Source organism: Melanostigma gelatinosum (genome assembly GCF_949748355.1).
Source record: "Melanostigma gelatinosum genome assembly, chromosome: 3".
NCBI lineage: Eukaryota > Metazoa > Chordata > Actinopteri > Perciformes > Zoarcidae > Melanostigma > Melanostigma gelatinosum.
This window is the reverse complement of record NC_136636.1, coordinates 22,135,841-22,158,795: the sequence shown is the minus strand read 5'-3', so window position 1 is coordinate 22,158,795 and position 22,955 is coordinate 22,135,841. Positions and strand designations below refer to the sequence as shown.

The following is a 22,955-nucleotide window of genomic DNA, read 5'->3' as shown; positions in this document are numbered from 1 at the left end:
GTTAAAACTACCACACAGACCATCACTTTAGCTGTTGATGCCAATGTTTGGTTCGTCAATCAAACGCTCCCTTTTTGCTAACAAGTTCATATTTTGTAGATGTATGAAAAGGCACTGGCCACCAATCAAAGGCTGAAGTCCAGGCTGGAAACAAGTAAACAGGAACTGGCCATGATTCAGGACCAGCTGCAGAGAGCACAGGTACGGTACACGCAGTTAATGTGCCAGATCCAGATTCATGAGAGTGAAAGAACTGATGGAAATGGTCGCTGCAGAGGCACCTGAAAAAGTACCTGAAAGTTTCTGCAAGCCATCATTCCGATTATTCTTGTCAGTGCACACAGAAATGCTCCCATACATCCTCATGGTAATATCAGGGAATGCTGTAATGGGAGAGAAATGTGACATGACAGATTGCGGCTATATCGAGGACGCTGCAATTTGGGAACAATAACAGTGAGCCGCTTTAGAGTTTATGTGTGCAACCGGGGTTATATTGGATATCCGACATGAGACACTTGTGCTCACTGTTATGAAAAATGTAGCGCCTACATTAATACAGCTTCAAGGCTTTGGACTGTAATCTTTTTCGTGATAACCTTTCGTTTATGCAGAAGGGAAGAGCGGGAGATTGTGGCTCCGACATGCTTGAGACAGAAAAAAAGGTACAAAGTCAGGATTATACAAATGCTCATAAACATTTACAGTTTTTATCCAAAGTGTTTGTGTTGTTTTAATGTGTTAATTACTTTGTTGACTGTTCGTCTTTATAGGAAAGTCGGAGTCTACAAAAGAGAATATCAGATATGGAAGAACAGTTGAAGGTAATTCAGATTTGTTTTTTACATTAAAATACACTTGTTTTCTTTCATATTCAGTCTCGTTTAAAAATATTAACAGTTAACAACATTGCAGAATGCATTACACAGGAGAGAGTAAAGCCTATTTGACACGAGGAAAACAACGAACAATCAAATCCAAACAGTGTATAAAGTGTCTGCGGGACTTAGCTGCTGTGTCTCATCATTTGTCACCATTATGCTCCGCTGGCTGTGGAATGTGTGAGCGTTTTGACACTGCAGCGAGCGAACCATCAGTATTCATCCGTAGTCTTAACGCTCGCAGATGTCTGCTGTGGTTTGCCCAAGAGGATGCAAACAGAAACCTCTTGTTATCTGTGAACAATAGGTCTAAACAAACACGGGACGCTGGTCTGAAAATAGATATTCACAACAGAGAAGCACTGTTGTTGTGTATATTTAAATGAGCAAGCCTGTTCCAGTTGTGTGTTGTGTGTCGCTGGATGCAAGTGTTGAAAGATTTTGTGTTTGTGTGTATACGCGGTTCTGTTGTTCTAAACTGGCCAGATTTATTCAGACTCGATTACCATTTTTTGGTGAAGCTATTTTCTGGACTGAAGAAGACCCGTGTGAGATTCAGCTGAACATTAGAATACTTGTTGTAATGGAGGCTGGAAATCTTGTGGCAATCAAAACCAGGATTTTGTGCATGGCATATGGAAATACGACCAAAATATGAATTCAAAACTAATAGTAAGAATCCATCCACGAAAATGAGCTGTACAGCTTTCACATGGCGATTCACATGCAGCATGTGAGGTCGACCTGGAGTCTGTTCAAAGGCATACTATGCAGGAATTGTTTGTTTAATGTTCTAATTTCTTATATTGACCATTACACGAAGACATGTTCCACCCAGCAAAATGAGCCCTCTGGGTTATGAGCAACATGTGATGTTACATCTGTGCCCATTGTCTCGTGCTCTTCCTTTAGGTTAAAGCAGACATGAAGATGGAAAACCAGAGACTGAAGGACGAGAAGGGAGCTTTAATCCGGGTCATCACGAAGCTGTCCAAGTGAGACAGGAAGCAGGAAAGATAAGAAGACGAGGGACAGATACCAGAAGCCATCTTATACCTTCACTCTTCTTACATGCATCCTATCCTCAGACAGAATGGTCATAGTTTTCTTGTAATGTTGGAAACTTTAGTCTGTTGAGCAACTTACATTTTGCAGGGATAAAGACACATTTTACATCAGATGTGAAAGCCTCATGTTACTGTACTGTATCTAAAGTAGTAGCACATTCCTTGACGGAAAATATATTAAATTAAAGTTCATATTGTATATTCATAACATATTTCTACATAAAGGCAAATGCCAACACGACCACTTTGTGTGTTTTTCTCTTCTGTGCGTATACATGAACAAACTGCAGGAGTCAAGCTTTTATAAAACTGCGTAATCATCTCAAGATCCCTGCATACATACATATATGGACAAAATATTGCAGGTATTTCCAAGTAGGTATTACCATGGAAACTGCAATTTAAAAAAATAAAATGTTACATTCCATATGCAGACTTTGAAAATTGGCTCTGAGGAATCAGGGACAGCGGATAATGGATGAGCTACATTTCTCAGGAGCGTGGGAGCGCCATTTCTGATTCAAGAGCTTTACCTTGAAGTATGATGTCACATATGACAGGCTTTTCCCCTTTACCTGCAATAACATATTACATAATAATATATTTTTTAAATGCCTTGCCTCATAGCTGTCAGCACGACAGCAAAATCAGACTTGCATGTAACAGATATGAATTAAGTCATGTACATTCATAAAACACACTCACCACAAGGATGTGTGTACAAGTAGCTGTTCTGGAGATTTCAGCATTATCAGCGGTGACCCCCGTATGAGGGCGGAGCGGCAGCCATGAGCTAACCAGTGACAGACAGAGAGACATGCATGTAAAGGTACACGCTGCCGGCCTGGCTTTGTCAACAAAGCACAGAGAAGCTTGTAAAACAACACACAAGAGGGATATTGTGTGTTTTACATTCCTCCACTATATCTTTACACAGCAAATAGTCGGGTGCTGCTTTGTTATTGATCTGAATCTCGTATGGAGAACCTTTAAACTCAACAAATGAGAAGTTCTGATGAAGATCATGTTATATGAGCCAAAGCTCCAGAACAGCTGATACCGTCAACCGCAAATGTCAATCAGGAACTTTGAGGCTAAAGAACTGTACAACAACATCCCAATGAAGTAAAGGGAATTCTCTTCAAACTAATTTTAATGAAAGCTTTAGAAGCATCACTCTTTTCATAATTCATCTTCTGATTTACATTCAGAATCATTCAATCAGCCTCATTTATAATCTCACATTGATGGGACCCCTGCCAGCATGAGACATCATTTTCATGTAAAATGTGCTCCTCAACACTCTTCAAAGTATTCTTCTCATGCTACATGATGCCACCCACTGACCGAAAGTGGAAAAGCACCCTCTGAACCATTTACACACCACACAGGACGAGTCTACTTAAAATGCCTTTATTTCCTATGATGACATTTTCACAACACACACAGATATGTACTGACCACATCCCATATTTTGGATTTCCTTGAGTAATTCAGTTCTACATAGAGCGACATACGAGTACAAGTTCTGTGGTCTTTTTGTTCCCTTTTTTTCTTTTTGTATTGCTGGAAAACATGGATTTTGTATGGAAATAAATCATGCAGATCACACAAAGGCACAACTATTGACACACCTCTACAACAAGACAAAAACAAGAGTCAAGAGAGACGTCCAAGCATTTCCCTTGTCTCCGTTGCTCGGGAAGTGAATGCCTGGTGGAGTAGGTCGGATGATGATCAGGTCTTTGGGTGTTCTGTATCATGGCTATGTTCGCATAAGAGGACCAAAGAAGAACCGTTATCGAAGCAGCAGGTTGGCAGTATTGCATTGCGAATGATGTTCTGCTGTTTGGGTCTGCTCTGTGCTCCGCTAGCCTGTGAGACCCAGGAAGACGGGGATTTTGTTGCCTGCATTGCAGAAAAGTGACTCATATAGTCCATTAACAGAACACCGATAAACAAATACGGGCTCTATTGGTCCTATGGCAAATACACGAAAATAGGAGACAGAATCTGATGGCAGCTTATATACATGTAAATGAGAGTGAGTTTATTAAATGACCCCAGGACAGGATGACCTGTACACATTGTGGAAAAGAACAATGTTGCGTATTGGATGGAGAATGTATTCCTCTCAGCCCCTCAAACATAGAGAGACAGCTACATTATACTCTGATAGATGGACCGTCATGAAGATTGTGATTGTTCATCTTCATGCACTTGTGTGTTGTAAATAACGGTTCATCTACCAGTAAATGACAGTGACTCAAATGGAAAGCACACGGGGGGTTAACACATCCCCACATTAGAAATGCCATGGTAGCACACAGCATCAATATCTCAGAGCATGCGACAGCGACACCAAAACCAGCTCATCCCATTGCAATCCATTAGTCCAACCGTGTGTTCACTCATGAAGTGACATTTGGAATGAAAAGATTATTGATTGCTTAATTACATGACTGGAGCTCCTCTGCATTGATAATATGCAGCAATAATATGTCACAGAACTAATCCAGCAAAGCAATATTAATAACAAAAAAAACTATGATATAGTTGAAAAGCTAATTACTGACTTGTTTCATTTTGTAAAAAGTATAATTGGACAGGATAGCAGGTTTATTTGAATAGCAATAAGATGTGACGGTACAGTTTAATGAAGTACGGATGGAAAACGGGGCTACAAGTCAATAATGTCGTCCAATGTGTCTACATTTAATACACTTTAAAAGACTTGACACCCATCTGGCAGGAGTAGATGAAGGAAACACTTACGGTACACTGAGATAGAAAATCAAGGAGCCGGCAAATATTCTCCTCTTTTTGAAATATATACAGTTCACTGGTCAGTGACCAACACATACTGTATATCAAGTGCAAGCAGAAATGACTAATCGTTGCATAACTTGTAGCCCAAGCATATCGTAACATACAGAGGACAAACAGTGACAGAAAACCAATCATGCAGTATTATGGCAAACGAAGCGGATACACAAAGCAACCCTGCTTCTATCCCGGGCGTTAAAGGGAGCCTGTGAACCCTATCATGGTTCAGACATATTCAGACATACATTCAGTCCCATTCAGCAAAAATACATACTCTTTGCAGTCAGTGCATACTCTTCTTTTTTTTTTACTTCGTTTTATTATCAAAAGTGACACAGAACACAAACACACGTACACGTTATAATTATGGTTCCTCTTTAAAACATGCTACTATTTACATCATCTTGTGAGTACATGCTGTAGCCTATTAACAAATTTGCGCGCTGCATAATGTCAACATTAGGGAGACGTAGTACTGTGCATGGGCCAGTCAGTGTGCTGCTGTTCACCCTCCTGCAGAGTTATCTTTTTTTACTTCTGGTGAGTATATATGAGCTCCTGTAGAAGCAAGAAAGGCTGTAATAATTTGACTTTTATACTCAACTGAACACCTAATTCTAGAATGTAATGAATAATGATGCTTAACATTGAAATTTATATATCACTGAGATTGGAGAATTTAAATATTTCACTTTGAAAATCTTCTTTCCGAATTCATATGGTTTGAATTTCCCTCTTTGACATAATTTGCGCAGTTTCGAAAACTTGATTTTTTTTTATTTTAATTTTCACAAAATCTCATAGAAAATAATTCAAGCACACTCATTGTTTCTTTTGTCGATTATATTTCGGACAAAAGGTAACCAGGTTTCATCGACACAAACAGTATTAGAAATATAAATGTGGATGTTACAATACCTTTTTTAACACAAGATATGCTTAGCTTTTCTACTTTCACCACTTCATTTTCGAATGCTCCCTTAAACTATTAGGTTTTTCTGACCAAAATATTTAGATTTTTTGTCAATCATGACATCCTTGTTCATCCAAATTTTCAAGATATCATTTTTCATCTTAGAATTTGGCGTCTGAATGAGTTTGACTTGAATTTTAAGATAAGAAATGGGCAATTGATATTAAGCAACTTGATTGTAGTTTATTGTGAATTCATTTTGTGAATTGAACACAAAACAAAATTGTCTTTGAAATTTCAAGGCGGGGCTTCTAAATATATTTTTCCAACTAAAATGTTCAATGCTATTAATTCAGCGGTATTAATATTATTCGGTAATATTCAACCTTTACAATACGGTGTTGAGTTGCTCATAAGATTTAAATCCAAATGGCCTTTTTTTTGCCTCCGTACCTGCACATCAGTCTACCACAGTATGTCTGTGATGAAGTTGTGACACCATGATGTCGCAGTACTTTGGCTCCAGGTTTACAAAGCTTGTGGCCGATGAGTGAGCGATCTAAACAACATGAGATACTGCGAGGCATGATACATGCTAGATTCTGCAGCTCTATTTGGTTCAAGCAAAATGGTCCAAGATATGTTAATTATATGTTTTGATGGAACACTTGCCCTGTTGAGATTCATACAAACCTGCCGTTTTGTAATTGAATCCTCGCTCTCTTAAAAAGTGCAGCTACATCTTACATTTCAAATTCAGTTCTCTATAAAAACATTTTCTCTTTGACAGAAATCCTCCGTATGTTTCACCAGAAACTTTTTAAAGTATTGAAGTGTACTGCAGTATGTTTGCTGAACTACAACTTCCGTCAAAGAAAGACACGTAGTCCGTTAAGTGGGTATCAAAAGAAAAAAAGGGTTCGATGGCACAGTTTTTAGAAAGTAAGAGCAGAATCTAAAAGAAGCATAGTCATGGTTTAAACGCCACGATAAGCCTTCCCGTGTCCTTACTTTGTCCACCGATAAGTAAGGTTTTACATCCAAGTGGTCAACACAGCTCAAGACAGATTCCAGATGGCACATTCACAGTGTCCCTGACTACTTTTGAATGACTTTCAAAAGTTTCTCTTCAAAACAAAAACAATGAAGCTTAATGTATTGTACTGTATCAGGAAAGGCACCCTTGTATTCCTGTCCTACATTGGATCCGTGTGAGGACACAGACGTGTGTGTTGAACCTAAATGCATAGATGTGCCTTCGTGGCAACACAAAACAAGCAACTTAAAATCAACTACGCCACACTGTATTCTACTGAGCTGATTAAACGAAGACAATCATTTATGCAGATTTATCTTGAAAATACATTGCAACATGGATTGTTGCATTTAGTGACCTTGACCTCATTCATTCTCAATTAAATATTTTTCGCATTAATGGACTTAAACAAACTCTATGCAGGAAATAACCCAATACTACAGTACTTTCTATTGCAAGTTATAGCACACTTATTAGCAAGATACAATACTGGGCGTGGTGTATGCAGAGCAGCGGGGAGGTAAGTAAAGCATGCCCTATAAACTAAAGCTTTATTTCCGGCATTGTCTTCACCAAGACTTTCGTTCAGTGTCAGCACCCTAAGAATCAGTTTCTAAGTTTCTTCGAATGAATGAAAGACCGACAGTCGATCATTCATGAACCAGTCACTCAATAACTCAACGCCATTCTTCCCAGCAAACACCAATGTGTGAAATGTGAAGCTTGAAAAGAGTTTGTTTCGACTTAACCGTGAATGAGCGGATATTCTAAGATGTCTCTTTTTTGCTGAGCAGGTTTCATGACGAGTAGTCACGCGTTAAGTCATGGGATTCATGCAAAGTACGGGGTGGGGGTTGGATTTCTGAGTTAGTGCATTTGCTGGCTGGTGGAGCACGTTACTTCTTTGCATTCAAGGATGCCAGCTGACCATCTATATCCTCCTCTGGCTGCAGTGGATGCCACTGGGCAATGGGGCGGCGCGGGTTGGTCAGCATGTCGGACCAGTGCTTCAGACCGAGGCCAGTCGCCTTACTGCCCACGAAGATCTTTCCAATGGCGTCATTCTTACCGATCTTGTCGTAATCAAACACTGTGACCGCCACTAAGATTTTCTACGAAGGGAACAAGAGAGAATGTGTAACTTCTTATAATAAGTCATTCAAATAGGCTTGTAAATGACTTTCAAAGTAGAGAAACAACACTTTGCTTTACTCACAGATATATCTAACTTACTGCAAAATGAGAATATTTTGGTTTGACTTGCACCGTACCTGCATCTGTTCGAGTGGGATTTCAAAGCTGAAGGATTCATTGTAGTAAGGGTTTAGGGTGTTCTTCTTCACTGTAGTCTTCTTTTTCTTCAGACGCTTACCCCCCTGCAGCAGCTGGATCTTCACATAAGGATCTGCAAAGGGCATCAGTATGATCAGCAGCAAAAAAAATCAAGTTGTTGTAGTGTCGCAGTTTGTGTTGTTTCTGCAATATTTAATTCCCTATATTTGTTAAAACTCTCCTTATATCCTGGTATCTCTGATTGTCACCAATAACCCTACTTGCCTGCCTGCTTGTCTATCTGCTGGTACTCATTTCTTCCACAAGCTGCTAGCTTAACAGCTGTTAGTACTAACATATGCCATGTTCGTTGTTTACGCTCACAATGACAGTTGTCAAACGATTGGTCGTTGGCCCCCGAGCTTTAAACTATGATGCTCTACGTACCCCTCTACATGTGGGGGGCAGCGTGTTAATATATGCTTGTTACATGCATAGTGTCTTTTCAAAATGAACTTTGGTCTTCACAGGAAGTTTATAGGCAACAAAACCACTTAGTTAGGTATAGGAAAACAGCGTGGTTGACGTTAGCTTGACTGACTTAGCTACCCAGTGACAAACGAGTCATGGACTAATGACACTAACGACTCACTGAACAAATTGTCAACGTTTACTTTTAGTTTTGCACAGGAAACAAACAGCAGTCTCCTGGACGAAAGTCCTGTGTTGGTTTGACACATACACCTCTCCTCCCACCTGCCCAATTTGGACTATCTGGCTCTTTTTACTACTTTAGTTGCTCTTACCGAGTAATAATGACACAGGTGGGTTTACATTGGAAAAGGGTTGACAACACTGAGCTGAGTTTTTGGGCTGGATCATTTAAAAAACTGGCGTATTCTTGCTAGTTTTTACAGATTACCTACCCTAGCTTTAATTCTTGCATGGAAAGTGTGCATTGCCTTCTCTTCTCCATATTTGATGTTTTAGGCTTTCTTGCACATCAGAACTGATTTATATGTGCAGTGATCCTTTAAATCCTTTAAATGTGTTCATTGCTATATCGTGTGTTTTTAAACATCATTCAACATCTTCTGCTTTTCTCTACCAGATAATCCACAGGCGTCCATCTTCTTCAGGTTCTTTGCCTCCAGGATGCAGACGGTGAGTTTCCCGGCGGTCGGGACGTAACGGAGGGAGATGCAGATGTCTCCAAGTTTCTCAGGCTGATCAGGCAGCACAGGACGAAGAGACAGAAATGACACAAGCTCATCAGCCGCCAACAACGAACTGCTTGTTTTTGAAGATGATGATGGATGGAGATGGAATTAAGGTATTTTTGTCCTTGTGGTAACATTGATAAACAGTTGTGCTCGAAATTAGGACCGTCATGATTTTCAACCATCCATTGAGATGAATGAGATGATGTTTTTTGCTTCGAAGGGTTAATATTTGCATGAAAAACGTCACGTATCTCAGTATCAGAAATACAAGGTTGCGTAACGTTAACAAGACAAGATGAAAATGATTGGCCTACGATAAGAACAGCTGTGAATCAATTAATCATCACAGTCTTCTTTAAAGGCAAAATTTCTAAAGTTGAACGTTAACAGCACCTCCTCTTGATCGGCGCTGTCCAGATCCTTCCACTCTTCGATTGGCCTTCCGAGGTCGATGGTGTTCATGGGGATCTTCACCTCTCCAATGACGTCATGTTTGGAAAATCTGTCGTAGTCATAAACAGACATAGACAGAGTCTTCCCACCGAGCTCCTCGTAGGGCACCTGATTGACAGACACAGTGCTTTGTTGTTGTATACCTTAATACCTCATGCTTTTTCCATTAGAGATTTAAATTTCCATTAGTGACTCTAAAAACAACTTAAATCCTCAAATAGTGAGTCAGTGAAAAAGGTAAAATTGAAAAAAAGGTAGTTGAAAGGTACAGTAAAATAATTAAGTTCAAGTCAGTGAAATGTTCAAATTAAAAAGGTATGCCATGTTGATTGGAGAAACTTAATTACATTATTAATACATGTGCATGATGTGTTTCAGCTACTACCAGTGAATGGGTGAATTCTTAAAAGCTGCCAAGAAATTGATGAAACAAAAAGTGGAAATTGAATATGAATGATCAGAGAAAAGATGCCCTGTATCTACGGACAAATTATTCAAAAAACATGAAATTATTCATTTATCATTTATTATTATTTATTTATTTCCATGATATCATCTCACTACCTAAGAAACACATTCAAAAAGATGCTCCAGCTGACTGAACTTTCTCAAAAAAGGATGAAGACAACTGTGCTACCATCCTTTGAATGATAGAAACCGTCTAATCAGGTTCAGAGAGTAAGAAGTCCCTGAAATAAACCTTCCCAGTAAAACACTAAATATGCCTATGAGCATCTCCTCAGCTGTGTCTGGGATAGAAAAGTCAGTCATTCTGCAAAATAAGATTATTTCTTAGATGGTTTTTTTTTGCTGCTGTAAATTTGCAGGCAGGCAGAGCTTCCAGCAAGACCCCGAGCTACTTGTAAAGTCTCTGCTGGCTTCATTAGCCAGGACAGGAAAGAGCAGCAGGTACTGAAGGTTGCACAGACCAGTGTGAACACACTGTAAGGCACTGGAGGGTCAGGAGGAGTATTTGTGCAGCTTCTTTAATACAAAAACACAAACTTCCTCCCTATCAGACATACACATTTGTCTCTGATTCGCTCTTCTACATCGATGTATTATATTGACAGTGCAAACTGGAAAGCAAGATGCACACCTGCTCTGCAACAAATTCTGAAACGGCAGACATATTTTATTTGCCGACAAGACGTACCTTGAATACAAATGTCTCATTAAAGACAGGATTCAGTGTTTTCTTGTGGACCTTGGTGTCGTACTTCTTCTTCTTCTCAGGCAGAAGCTGGACTTTGACGTAAGGATCGGAGGTTCCGCCTGAGTCCATGGATATGAGGTCCGCAGCTTGAAGGATGCCAACTGTGAGCTGTGTGCAGGTAGAGGAGGGGTGGGCAGGATGTAAGGGACGGGAAACACAATTTTATCAGTCCCAAAAAATCCAATGTTTGTGGGATTTTTCATTTGTGTCAGGGTCACTGCTGCAGATATTGGCTAAATACAATCATCTGATAACTTAAGCCTCGCAATCATTCTCCACAAACTTCTTGCTCGTCTGGAGACGTTTTTGAATGTCAGAGGGGTTTTCTTCAATATCACACAACTGTCACCTTGTGATTTTTCTGTCCCATAAGATCTGTGAAGATATGTTTGAGCTATACACAATACCATCTCAGGGAGAAATGGAACAGACACATATAAAGCACACCTATTTTTCTAGTCCCTGCTCTGTTTTATCTTGATTAAATCTAGGGAATGTCTTCTTTGATTCAGCACTCAAAGACTCATATATTCATGTCATGTACGACCATATGCTGCAGAGAGCATTACAGTAATGATGACAAAGTTGCAGAATCTTTGACAAATGCGTTCCCTTTCCGTAAGCTAAAAATATTGAAAAAGTATTTATTACACATGTCGTTTTTTTGATCGATCTTCGTGGTTGCTCTGCTTTGGTTTCACAAAAAAAGCTGTCTAGAAATTTTCAGGGATCAGACTTTGAAGGAGTAGTTTGATATTTTGGGAAAAAAGCTTTTTTGAGACAAGGAGATTGTCACTCTCACATCTGTGACATTAACACATTATATCTTGAACTTTACAGGTGCTGGTACGGATGGATTTTGTTACCGTTGGACAGAGCTCAGCTAACTGTTGCCTCCTGCTTCCAGTCTTTATGCTAAGCTAAGCTAACCAGCTGCTAGCTGTAACTTTGTATTCAGCTTGCAGGCATTAATAGGTCGCTGGCTCAATTGTAGTGGACATGATGGGTTTTGCTCGGTGTTGTATTGTGAAATTAGCTCGTAGCTTAATCTGGTACAAAGCATCGCTTCTTTTCTTCTTTTTTTTGGATTTGTGTATTTTTGTACATGCACCCTGATGTAAATAAACTTAATAAACTGAACTAATAGCGGTGGCAATTTTTGTTTCGCTCAGCAAGAATCCTGATCTGTGTATTTTCCTAAATGTTAAACTACTTCTTTAAATACTGGAAACTTTCATGTAGGATATGAAAAAATAAGCGGTCTCAATCTTATCTGATTATTCACGATGCTTTAAAAAGACTTGTATTTCTTATGAAGCGTGCCAATATGTGTAATGTATTCACAAGGGGACAACCACAGACCTTTGCATTTTCAAAGTCATAATCTATAGAATATTGCAGCTTCCCCAGCTTCTCTTCTTCCTTCTCCTCTTCCTCTTTCTCCTCCTCCGTCAGTCCGGTCTCTCCCTCGTCATCATCCTCGTCGTCCTGGTGTGTCTGTGGTGTGGAGGTGACAAGACAAAGCAGGGTGTTAAAGGTCAGGGGGTCGAGATGAGACTAACAGTGCTTCCTACAACAGCCGGCATGCCACAGACACTGGAGCTCCAGGAAGTATTGACGTGGGAGATACATGTTTTGGTTACTGCTTACCTGCACAGCACCTGATGATAATAACTCAGGATTCATTTCTTACAAGGTGAGAAACCCACAATATGTTTTTTAATTGTTGTTCTCCCAGTGTTTTTTGGGATCAATTCCTTCAACATGCTTATGCAGTACAGTGACAGCCAGAGTCAGTGGAGGCTTTGCATGCTCGTTGCACTAAGAAGGATGCAAAGGTGTTCCAATGAGATCAGATGTTAGCATAGCTCTCTTGTTTGTCAAAGGGCTTTGATTTCACAAAATCTTAAAAAAAAAAAAAAAAAACCTCAGGAACTAGCTCACAACAGCGAATGCAATGCATATTAAAATAATGAAAGGCAAATAAGACACAATATTCAGTGCAAGGAGCTGGCTTTCAAATAACCCCTTTATTCACAACTTTGATATTTCATCATAAAATCCACCAGCTCACCGCTATTGCAATAAATGTTTCAGGACTAAAGTTTGAATAATGCATTGTCCTATTGCTGCAGTGTTACTATTATCGTTAAATGAAAGCCTTATTGCCAAGGCGACCTTGTCTTTATTTTCAGGCCATCCATCGTCTCCACATCCTACCTCCTCCTTTGGCATTATAATGACAGGATATAAGGACAGATTTGCGAGTAATTTCAACCAGGAGAGCCAAGTGGATGATTCGTAGTTAACGTTTATTCTGGCAGATGCTGCGTTAATGAGTTACACAGAAATTATGTGGCGCTTGAACTCGACGAGGAGATTTGTGATCGAGTTGTGATTGCCCTGAGAGGCAACAAACCCCCCCGTGGAGTCCAGACACTGGTGGTGATGGTGGTTGATGAGGCTAATGCAATGATGACTTGATGAAGCTGATGAATCTGCAAAGATTGGCGGAGATGGGGAGGTGGGGGGGTTGCGTGACAGCATCCTGAACGTACTGAAGGTAGAGAGACAATCATATTTAAGAGAGACAGCAGCAAGACGATAGGCTAACGATGTCCTTGTGTCGTTATGCTATTGGCTAGAGAGACCAGCTGATCTAAACAGCTGATATCATGATTGACAGCCCCAAACATTGACAGGAAGGAAATAATGAGTGTGCCTGCATGAGGAGTGATGGCAGATGTATGGTAAATAAGCTATGGGCTTAGGCATGCAAGAGTATACTCTTCCTGTCTGAACTTACGCTAGAGCTTCATGTGTCTCTTCATGCAGCTTTATCATCACCGTTTACATGTCTCCCAAACAACCAACCATGCTCTTTATACCACATGCACGGCTAAGAGTGTTAAAAGTGTCTAGATGGTTAGACTCTCCTCTCTGGGGTTTATGGAGCGGATCATAGCTTTCCATTGTTACATTCCCAAGCCGTCATAACAAACATTTTTAAAAAATGAGAAAGAGTTACAAAGGAAGCTACTTTCAGTCCATGAAACCCCGTCCGCCCGGGGGCCAGAGAGCGTCAACGTGAGATATCCACCTACCGTAGAGCAGGAGTCCACCACGGTCAAGAAACACGAGGCACACACGAGACGGACACAAAGCAGGGGGGGGGGGGGGGGGGGAGAGAGCAGAGAGAGGAAGAGATTCAACTCACAAGACACCAAACACACTACAAGAAAAGAGGCAGTCAACACCACCACCACAATTATGGTGAGAAATGACACTCTTGTTTTCGTCTGGGGACGATAAATTCACATCGTGGACACAAGTAATTGATTGCTTTAATTAACTGTCACTGGAGTTCAGAGCAATCTACGGTGATGTTGATTAGTTCTCAAATAATTCACTGGCTTTTCTATCATTTATCCTCTGATTTACTGTGCTTTGCTTCGGAAATCTCCCAATATATCTGCAGGTGTCTTTTATCCATCATTTTTCATTAAAAAAAAATAAATGCAGCTTTTTCTACTTTGCAACTTGCCAGAAGAAATGTTACACTCCACGGTGGTCATTATTCTTTGCCACCCTGTGACAAAGTGTGTAATTTTTCACCACAGGGCCACAATGGAGTGCACCACACATTTGACGACCACAACAACATCAAATAAATGGAGGGGGAGCGAGCTCTCCTTGTGTCCTCTACAGCTTGGGCTACAAAAGCTGCTGGTGGAAGATCAAATTTGGTTAGCTGGAGACATATTTTAATTAATAAAAACGAAGCAATACATTATGAAGGACAATACAAACTTGAATGATAAATGAGATGCAGAAAAGTAGAGGCCAAACATTACCCGTTCTGGGTGATGTTTGGCCTCTACTTTTACCCTGACTTTCTCAGCACGTAGAAAGCACAAGGCGTCATACCTCGCCCTGCATGTTCTTCATGTTGAAGCCATCCTTGCCTTTCTTCCCTTTCTTGTTCTTCTTCTTCTTGCAGCAGCATTTTTTGATTATGCAGAAGCAGCAGGTGAGGATGAGCAACGCGGCCACCACAGCAATGGCGATTAGAGCCCAAGGAGGTACTGTCAGTGTCAAAGACAAGAGAGCGATGATTGAGATTGACGTCTAGGTTGGATGTTTGTCACAAAAGAAATTCTATATTCTTGTCAAATAAAGAGCAATTTGAATCCCAGTAGGAAGCAGGGATGCACTGCGACATTACTTACGTGGGATTTTTTCAATTTCGTTCAAGAATTTGCTCTTGATCTCCTCAAACATGTCGTTCTTGCTGATCTCTGTGTTGTTGGAGCCAGAGGTGTCTGGCACTGAGGTGGAGACGAAAGCCTGGGTGGGGGCCATGGTGGCGGTGGTGACACCGGTGACACCGGTGGGCTCGGCGGCCGCCACGGCCTGTGGCCTGAACAAGTTGAACTTCATTGTCAAAGACTAGGTGCAGCGTCCCTGAGGCACACAGATCAGATAGAGATGGAAGATAAGATACGGCAAAAAGAAAAGTAGTGTCACGAGCTCACTGGTGAGATATGGAACAAAAGTGAATTAAATCGTGATAAAAGACTTTCAGGATATTCTTTCTCCTGAGGCTTAATGTTACAGAGGTTTACTGAATTTCAAACACATTAATATGTCTTTAGCATTTCGAAGTTTCTTCTGGCTGAGTGGTACTGGGAAAATACCAGACCGATGTACATTAAAGATTTGTACATGAATTAATACATACAATTAATACACTAAACAACGACAACAACAAAAACCATTTGGACGAAGATTGGAAATGGGTAAACAGCAACACGTTGGTTTTCATTCAAGTGAAAGAATAAGCTCCACCAGCATCTCTAATGCTCGGGTCTGTAGCTGTCCATTCCCACAATTGGCGTGCTTCTTCAGGATCTCTCTTCTTCAGTCGTGCATACAGCGGCATTGCATACGTCTGGTAGCTGGGGACATGATCTCTAAAGTAATTGCAGAGCCCCAGCACCTTGTGAAGCTCGTTTAGCGAGGCTGGTGGGTCGATTCGCTCCACCTTCTCTCAGAATTCATCTGATAATCCCAGGTCAGTAGAGACCTGGAACCCCAGATAATTCACCTGATATTGTCCAAATTGAGATTTAACTTCAATCCTGGCGCTGTAAATCGCTCGATCACTTTTCTCAGTCTCTCCAAATACTCTTCCTCCGTCTCATCCCCATGGTCGCCTCCAGGCCGTCCAAGATGTCCATTACTGATGACTGGAAAATGTTTGAAGAGTTCTTATATTCTTGCGGGAGTCTCTCCCAAACATATGCTTTGCCTTTGTTAGTGAATGCCGGCTTGCCTTGTGAGGCTTTAGCCAGCCTCAGCGAGAAAAATCAGTTTGCCAGGTCAATACAGGACTTGTACTTTTTCAATCTCAGAGTTTTTAGAGTTCCTTGGGGGTTGATTAGACTGGCTCGTTAGCCACTGTCCTGCGGTTTAGGGCCTTAAAGTTGATAACTGGTCTCCATCCTCCACCCGATGACTCAGGCTTCTTCACGATTGGGTCGTAGTTCTTCGAGGGGCTTATCAGGGGGACTACTCTTCCTCTGTCTGATATTGCTCCTAACAGCTCGGTCCACCATGTTATCCATTCCCCTACTTCCTGCCTGGATTTCGGGGTCTTTGAACACTCCGCTACCGACACTGCTCGCTCTACACCAGCGGTTCCCAAACTTTTTAGGCCGAGCACCCCCTTCTACATCCCGACCGGGTTCGCGCACCCCCCCCCCCTTAATAAAAAAAAAAAGAAGCAACAGAGCCTTTTAAGCCTTCATAGCCGCATAAGAATCGGACCAATGAGTGAACAGTTTGCTCGCGCGTGGCATTTGTTTACAAGATTTAGTCCGCTGTTAAATGTTGCAGTGTGAACACAAACCGAACAAAGGAGCAACTGCAACAAAGCAAACGAACTGAAGGTGTGAAAACGCCCTGAAACACTGCAACAAAGTTTCAATAACTTTCAGTGACACAAGGCGTCACTTTTAAAGAGCAATACGGATGCGAGCACACACGCACAGGCTCAGAGGCAGATTATCACATTTCATTTACAATTAATGAGCGACTAATGAAGCCAGGATGTCTTCGGACAAAGCATCGATGCGGCGCGACACAGTGTTGTTGGACACCGGGATCATGTCCAACTTTTTTGCTTCTTTCTCCCCAATCATACATTCCACCATCTCTCTGGCAGCTGGCAAGCTCACGTCTTCAGTGATTGTGTGCGGTAGCCCCTTTCTCGCTATTCTGTAACCAGATATGAAGCCCGTAGTGCGTCATTTATAGACCAACACATGAATGAGACTGCAGTTGTTTTTGGCTGTTTTGTAACTCCTCCAATTTCGATATAAACAATGTAAGGGGCTTTTGACTTGCACTGGCATGCTTGGTGTTCAGGTGGCGACGTAAATAAGAGCTTCAGACTGTTAGCCAGAACCTCACTGCACACCACGCACTGTGGCTTTGGGGAATCTGCGTTGCCAATCCAAGTGAAGCCCAGACACACATACTTTTCATCATATTTCCTCTTTTTTTCCCAGTCTGCACCGTCTCATCTTCCTCTGACTCTGGCTCGATTTCTTCTCCCCCCAACGCACCTCTCCGTTCCCCTCGCCTCCGATTCCTCTCTCTCTCTCTGTCCCTCTCCTCTTTTACGACTGATAGCTTCAGATGTCCCACCTGACAGTTTTTAAATTAAAATTACATTTTTTTTTTATATTTAATATTATTACACCATCAGACCGCCATTACACTTTTCCTCTCGCGCACCCCCTAGAGGCAGCTCGCGCACCCCCAGGGGTGCGCACACCCCACTTTGGGAATCCCTGCTCTACACGAACAGTAGCCTCCTTCGGCCACCGGGGTTCTGCTTGGGCTGAACATACTCCTTTTCTTTATGCTTTATGCCCCGATACAGGGCTAACTAGTGATCAGCTCTCTATTAAAAGGTTGATAAGCTGGGTGGGTCGAGGAAACTCGCCTGGCTTTGCTCACTACCGTAACTCCTGACGTCTACCGTGCTTCCTCCGGTAACTTGCACTAGGCTGAGAGGCCCTCTGGCCGAATGCAGCTATCAGTCGCGTCAGATGGCAGCTTTGCTCTCATGGATCTAGGCTCTTGGTAAGGTGCCAGGATAGCTAGGATTTAAGCTATGAGGGATTGTTTAGTGGACTAGGAACTATGATAACCATTCAGAACTCTTTAGTTGTTATGCACACAACATACTTTAACTTTTTACAGTCATGAGTACTTTTTACTACTTGGTGAACTCAATTTCAGAGATATTTACTTTAAATTCAGTTTAGATATTTATTGCAAGATAATTAACAAGGGCATCGCAACAGCTCACACAAATAATACTATTCTACTTCAATTCATTACGGTCTGATTATAATCAGTACAAAGTCAGAAAGTGGCTCCCTCTGTTATCCAGTTTCAAGCAGGGGGGGAGAGGAAACTCTCCGTCTGCCAATCCTTGCTCATGAACGGCGTTCTACTTGCCGTCAACAGAGACGGAGTCCGCCGATGCTTCTCTCGAACAATGTCCAGTGGTCTCAGCTGAGTACTGGACGGTGTCCTGCATCAAATCCAAACTTGATCTTACAAGTCACTCAATATATTGCCCTGTCGGACCACCCCCCCCCCCCCCCCTCCCTCTAGCTCTCTCACCCTTGGCACATGACTCTTAGTCACAGTATTGAGTTTTACACAAACAACTTTACTTCATTTCTGCTCTACTCCGGTTAGACGAGGACACCTACAGCAACACTTTTACCGTCTCTGACTGATTTCATCATACCTTTTTGCCACCATTTGTTTGCCCAGCGCACACACTATGATCCCCAACTTTCCTGAACGTTGTCAACAGACACATTATTAAGATCACTTTACAGTTTGTTAAATCACTTAAATCATTTCACATAAATTCACAATACATACATGCATAAATTGACTGTTGGATTATACTCTTCTGAACATATATACTCTGTGTTCTTCGGCCTGATCTTCTTAGTCCGTACTTGTATTCCTTTCATTTTAAGGCAGCTCTTCTGGGATCTCAACTCTACTTGACAGGACACAACCAGCAGACTCCTGACTGAAAGTGTTTGTCTGCCCCATCTATCCACCCTGACCTCTTTCCCTCACAGACTTTGCTGCTGTCTATAATACATCACCTGTCTTTCTCCTCTACTCCAGTCATAATCCCTACAGCCACTAGAGGCAGCTCTGCACATGCAAAACGGACCCCAGAAGGATTTGTGAAGCTCCATAGTTTGCAAAGGGCCACTTACTAAGCTGCTATTTGATGAGTTGGGAGCGAAAGCGCGCTGGTTTTCTCCTGTCTATGGGTTTTATGCTAAACCACGCTAATCGCAATCCGGCTCGAGTGAATTAGATCTTCATATTCAACTCTCGGATAAGAAAGCATATATGTATGTTTCCCAAAATGTTACTAAACCAACTCTCCACGCAAAAAAATGTGTAATGGAACGAAACAGTGAGTTTTGTTAACATGAAAAGCTTTTTTGTAAAAGCTTTTCATGTTCGTCCCTGATATTGTTGCTCCTTAATAATTTAATAAGCGACTAACGGATAATGATGATCCCAGTTGTTTGAGAGATGATGAGATCAGGAGCTGGAATGAAGCTACTCAGCTCTTTGAAAGATGGAGGGATGCAGAAACAGACCGTCTGGGAGCACTAATCAACAATGTCCATTGTCAATGAAAGATTAAACAGAAACAAGTTCCATTAATGAGCACAAATCCTAAACTAATTAATCTCATAAGACATAAAAGCCATGAAAGTTGAAACTAATCACACACATTATGCTGAGGATGTGAGACTTTACTGCCGGTGTGACCCATGAGGAGAAACCGAAGTGATTTTATCTCCCTTTCAACATCTGCCAGAACTGAAGAAGAGCCAAAAACATGCAGGGATATCTCTACATGAAGATAGATCAGTTGTTAAAAGAATACTAGAGATAAATCGATCCATGTCTGTTGAATATGAAGCTATAGCCAGGAGACTTGAAATAGCTGGGATGGCTCTGTCCAAAACGAACACAATTCTGATGCCAGTAAAACCGCAACTTCTGTTTTTGAATTACACCAATTAGATATAATTTGTATCATTGGTGAGCTGTACAGTAGAGGTGGTGGTAAACTGATTTTATTACCTTTGAACAGTGCCAGGCTAGCTGTTTCCAGTCTTTATGCTAAGATAAGCTAACTGGCTCAGACATGAGAGTGGAATCGATCTCCTTATTTAAGTTAGCCAATACATACATGAATGCCTTAAGTTCGGTCTCCAGTGTGGAGTGAACATGTTCTGATGATTGTGTTTGAAAATGTATAAATGGTGGTTGGTAGCTAAAAGCATCCCTGGTTGGATCGTAAATGAGGACAAGCTGTTGTGGAGTCTGTGAGTGAAACATAGATGCAAGTATACATATAAAAACAAACTTATTTGGATTTGATATTTAATTGTTGACATGTTAATTTAATAAAAAAAACAATCAATATTTGAATACTTCATCAATCAAATTCAAGAAACAGCTGAAATAATAAGCAGACTGATCCACAAGTTGATTGACAGAAAATTAATTGGCTAAGTTTACGATAAACTGGTTCCAGCTTCTCAGTTTTTCTTTGTCTTTTGTGTTTGTAAATCTTTAGGTTCTTAACTGTTTCTTGGATAAAATATGACATTTGACGACATTATCATTGGCACAATTGTCACAAGTTTGTCACAGATTAATAATTGGAGCGCTGAAGAGGAATGCACTGAACGTAATGTATGAGGCTGTCATTCAAATTGCTTTCACCACATTACAGTAAGAGAATAAGTGTCTCTTTACAATGATTCACCTTCTTTATCCTCTGGAAATTCAATCCATCGCAAAACAGCTGACAAAATGAATTTACCTCTCAGCCTCAAGTGAGCATTATATTACGTTATTCTCCATTTTCTCTTTGCAAAGTGACACCAGAAAGACATTAGTATTCATGAGGGTGTTAATGCTCTGGTCTAAATGAGTGTCCTTATTTATTTATTTCTGTGTTTTTTTTCACAGAACAAAGAAAAAGATATACGTCAGATAACTGGACGCATCTGACAACCGCAGCATCAATTCACTTTGGATTCAATGAGAATCAGTGCATTATAATTTGGTGCAGGGAAAAAGAACTCATTCTTTTGTCGTCGTTTATTAGATTACTTAAAGCATTGAGTAATACATATTACCATAATAAGGATCATTAATAAGGAATGCTTTGGATTATTTTGCCTGCAGTATGACACATTTCTGGGAGCTACTAGTGTGATTTGAATGCTGCCTTCATGCTTTCATGCCCCCCCCCCCCCCACCCCCTACCACCGGCTCAACATAACGCGAAAAAGATACATTATGTGATTCACTCTGTCTTTTAAATTCCTTAGTCTCTTAATATCACTGCTACAACTGTTAAGCAATTACTGTGTAGAGACATCATATAAAAATACATAAAAGAAATTGTGTGTGTGTGTGTGTGTGTGTCTGAGTACGTGGGAGTCTGTGTGTGTGTGTGTGTGTGTGTGTCATCACAATGTATATGTGCATTGCTATTCAGAGGATTTTTGTTCAATCTCCATCGACAATAGAAGTACTCGAAGAAAATGATCCTTCTCAGTTTAAAACAACTGAGTGCAGGGTTTCACACAAACACATGCACACTCACATCTTCGAGGGATATACGTGAGTCTTTTGCCGGAGAGACATTTCTATTTAAATATGCTTACAGTGCATGTCAGGATTTCCGTATCACAACATGAAAGTGAACCAGGAAGCTTCTATGTCAACGTCTGGGAAACACAATCATGATGTAACCTCATCGTACCTGACTCACAGGCAACAACAGATCAGTAACTATTGCATTCCAACATGTGTATTTCAGCGTGGACTCGTCATGAGGGAGGATTTGTGGTCACATCTGAACCGCTCACAAACAGTACAGTAGAGGCCTGCGTGCTCCGGGCCGGCAGATTATTGTTGCTATAGCGATCCTGGTAGTGTCTGTCAGCGATCCAGAATTGCCCACAACTTGCCTATAGCCGAGCTGACCGGCCAATCAAATGACCAATTGTCTCAAGGCAAGCATCGGGTCATGCTCCGGTGGGCATCTCTGCTCTGCTGTGATTTTTGATAAATATGATGAAAGTTGTATCCGCAACAGAGGTCCCTCCAAAAAAATGTAACAGTCACTTGATATCAGTACAAGAAATCATCACCTCTGATCACCTCTAACAAAACATGTCCGCAGTTATTCCTGATCCGAATCAACTCAACACTCTAACTTTCATAAGTTGCACTCAATGTACCACTGATAAGGACACTGGTTTAACGCGAAATACACCAAAAACACATCCATAGCCCCCCTTCTTGTTTTAGCCTTGTGTTTACCTGTGTGGCAACAGCACTCAGTCCTTATCTGCCTTTGATTTCTGCAGCTCACCACTGGCCAGCATCACTCAGCCACACACATACGCACACACACACACACACACACACACACACACACACATGTAAAAAAGGCTCTGACACATCCTGAATCACACAGATATATTAATGTACAGAGAACAGAGGCACAGTGTGTCGTAACAGTAATAGTTTATCATAACTCACTTAGTTTGAAAATGCAGAGAAGATCCTCTGAGACAGCTTATCGTCTTGTTGTATACGTTTCGATTGCATTCACGTCACATAGCTGCCCCTTAATTTAAAAAAATTAAAAAAGATCTCCAAAACAAAACTCACCAGTCAGATGTGGTATTCCCTTTCGTGAGGTGGCCCATCCAATATCAATGACTACAGCTAGCTACAGTCCCTCAGAGCTGTGGTAACATAGTCTGATCTCTCCCATAAGCAGCGACTGCAGTCTCCTCTCACTTCTCTCCACTGCAGCACTACACCCCTCCTCCTCCTCCTCCTCCTCCTCCTCCTCCTCTTCCAATGCACACCATCTCCCCCTTTTCAGCCCTCCCTGCTCCCTCTCT

At 41.2% G+C, this 22,955-nt stretch overlaps 1 protein-coding gene and 1 long non-coding RNA gene across 3 annotated transcripts in view; one reads left to right on the top strand and one right to left on the bottom strand.

Moving 5' to 3' along the window:
- Positions 1-623: 623 nt before the first annotated feature.
- LOC306797673 lies at positions 624-2,040 on the top strand. The gene is made up of 3 exons (XR_013773140.1): positions 624-665; positions 774-824; positions 1,794-2,040. It is a non-coding gene; the product is annotated as an uncharacterized lncRNA (long non-coding RNA).
- Positions 2,041-3,485: 1,445 nt separating this feature from the next.
- The window catches only part of LOC306775511 (synaptotagmin-2-like), a 34,506-nt gene continuing 15,036 nt past the window's right edge, over positions 3,486-22,955 (bottom strand). Inside the window, exons 1-9 of one of the 2 annotated variants that reach the window (XM_079265961.1) lie at positions 22,717-22,813; positions 15,117-15,351; positions 14,815-14,972; positions 12,250-12,375; positions 10,828-10,995; positions 9,612-9,779; positions 9,104-9,221; positions 7,995-8,128; positions 3,486-7,835 (exon numbers count right to left, since the gene is read on the bottom strand). In XM_079265961.1, the coding sequence (XP_079122087.1) occupies positions 7,620-7,835; positions 7,995-8,128; positions 9,104-9,221; positions 9,612-9,779; positions 10,828-10,995; positions 12,250-12,375; positions 14,815-14,972; positions 15,117-15,327 (1,299 nt within the window). In that variant the 5' untranslated portion in view covers positions 15,328-15,351; positions 22,717-22,813 and the 3' untranslated portion in view covers positions 3,486-7,619. Of the gene's footprint in view, positions 7,836-7,994; positions 8,129-9,103; positions 9,222-9,611; positions 9,780-10,827; positions 10,996-12,249; positions 12,376-14,814; positions 14,973-15,116; positions 15,352-22,716; positions 22,814-22,955 lie in introns of those variants that run through there. The other variant, XM_079265960.1, reaches the window with a different exon arrangement.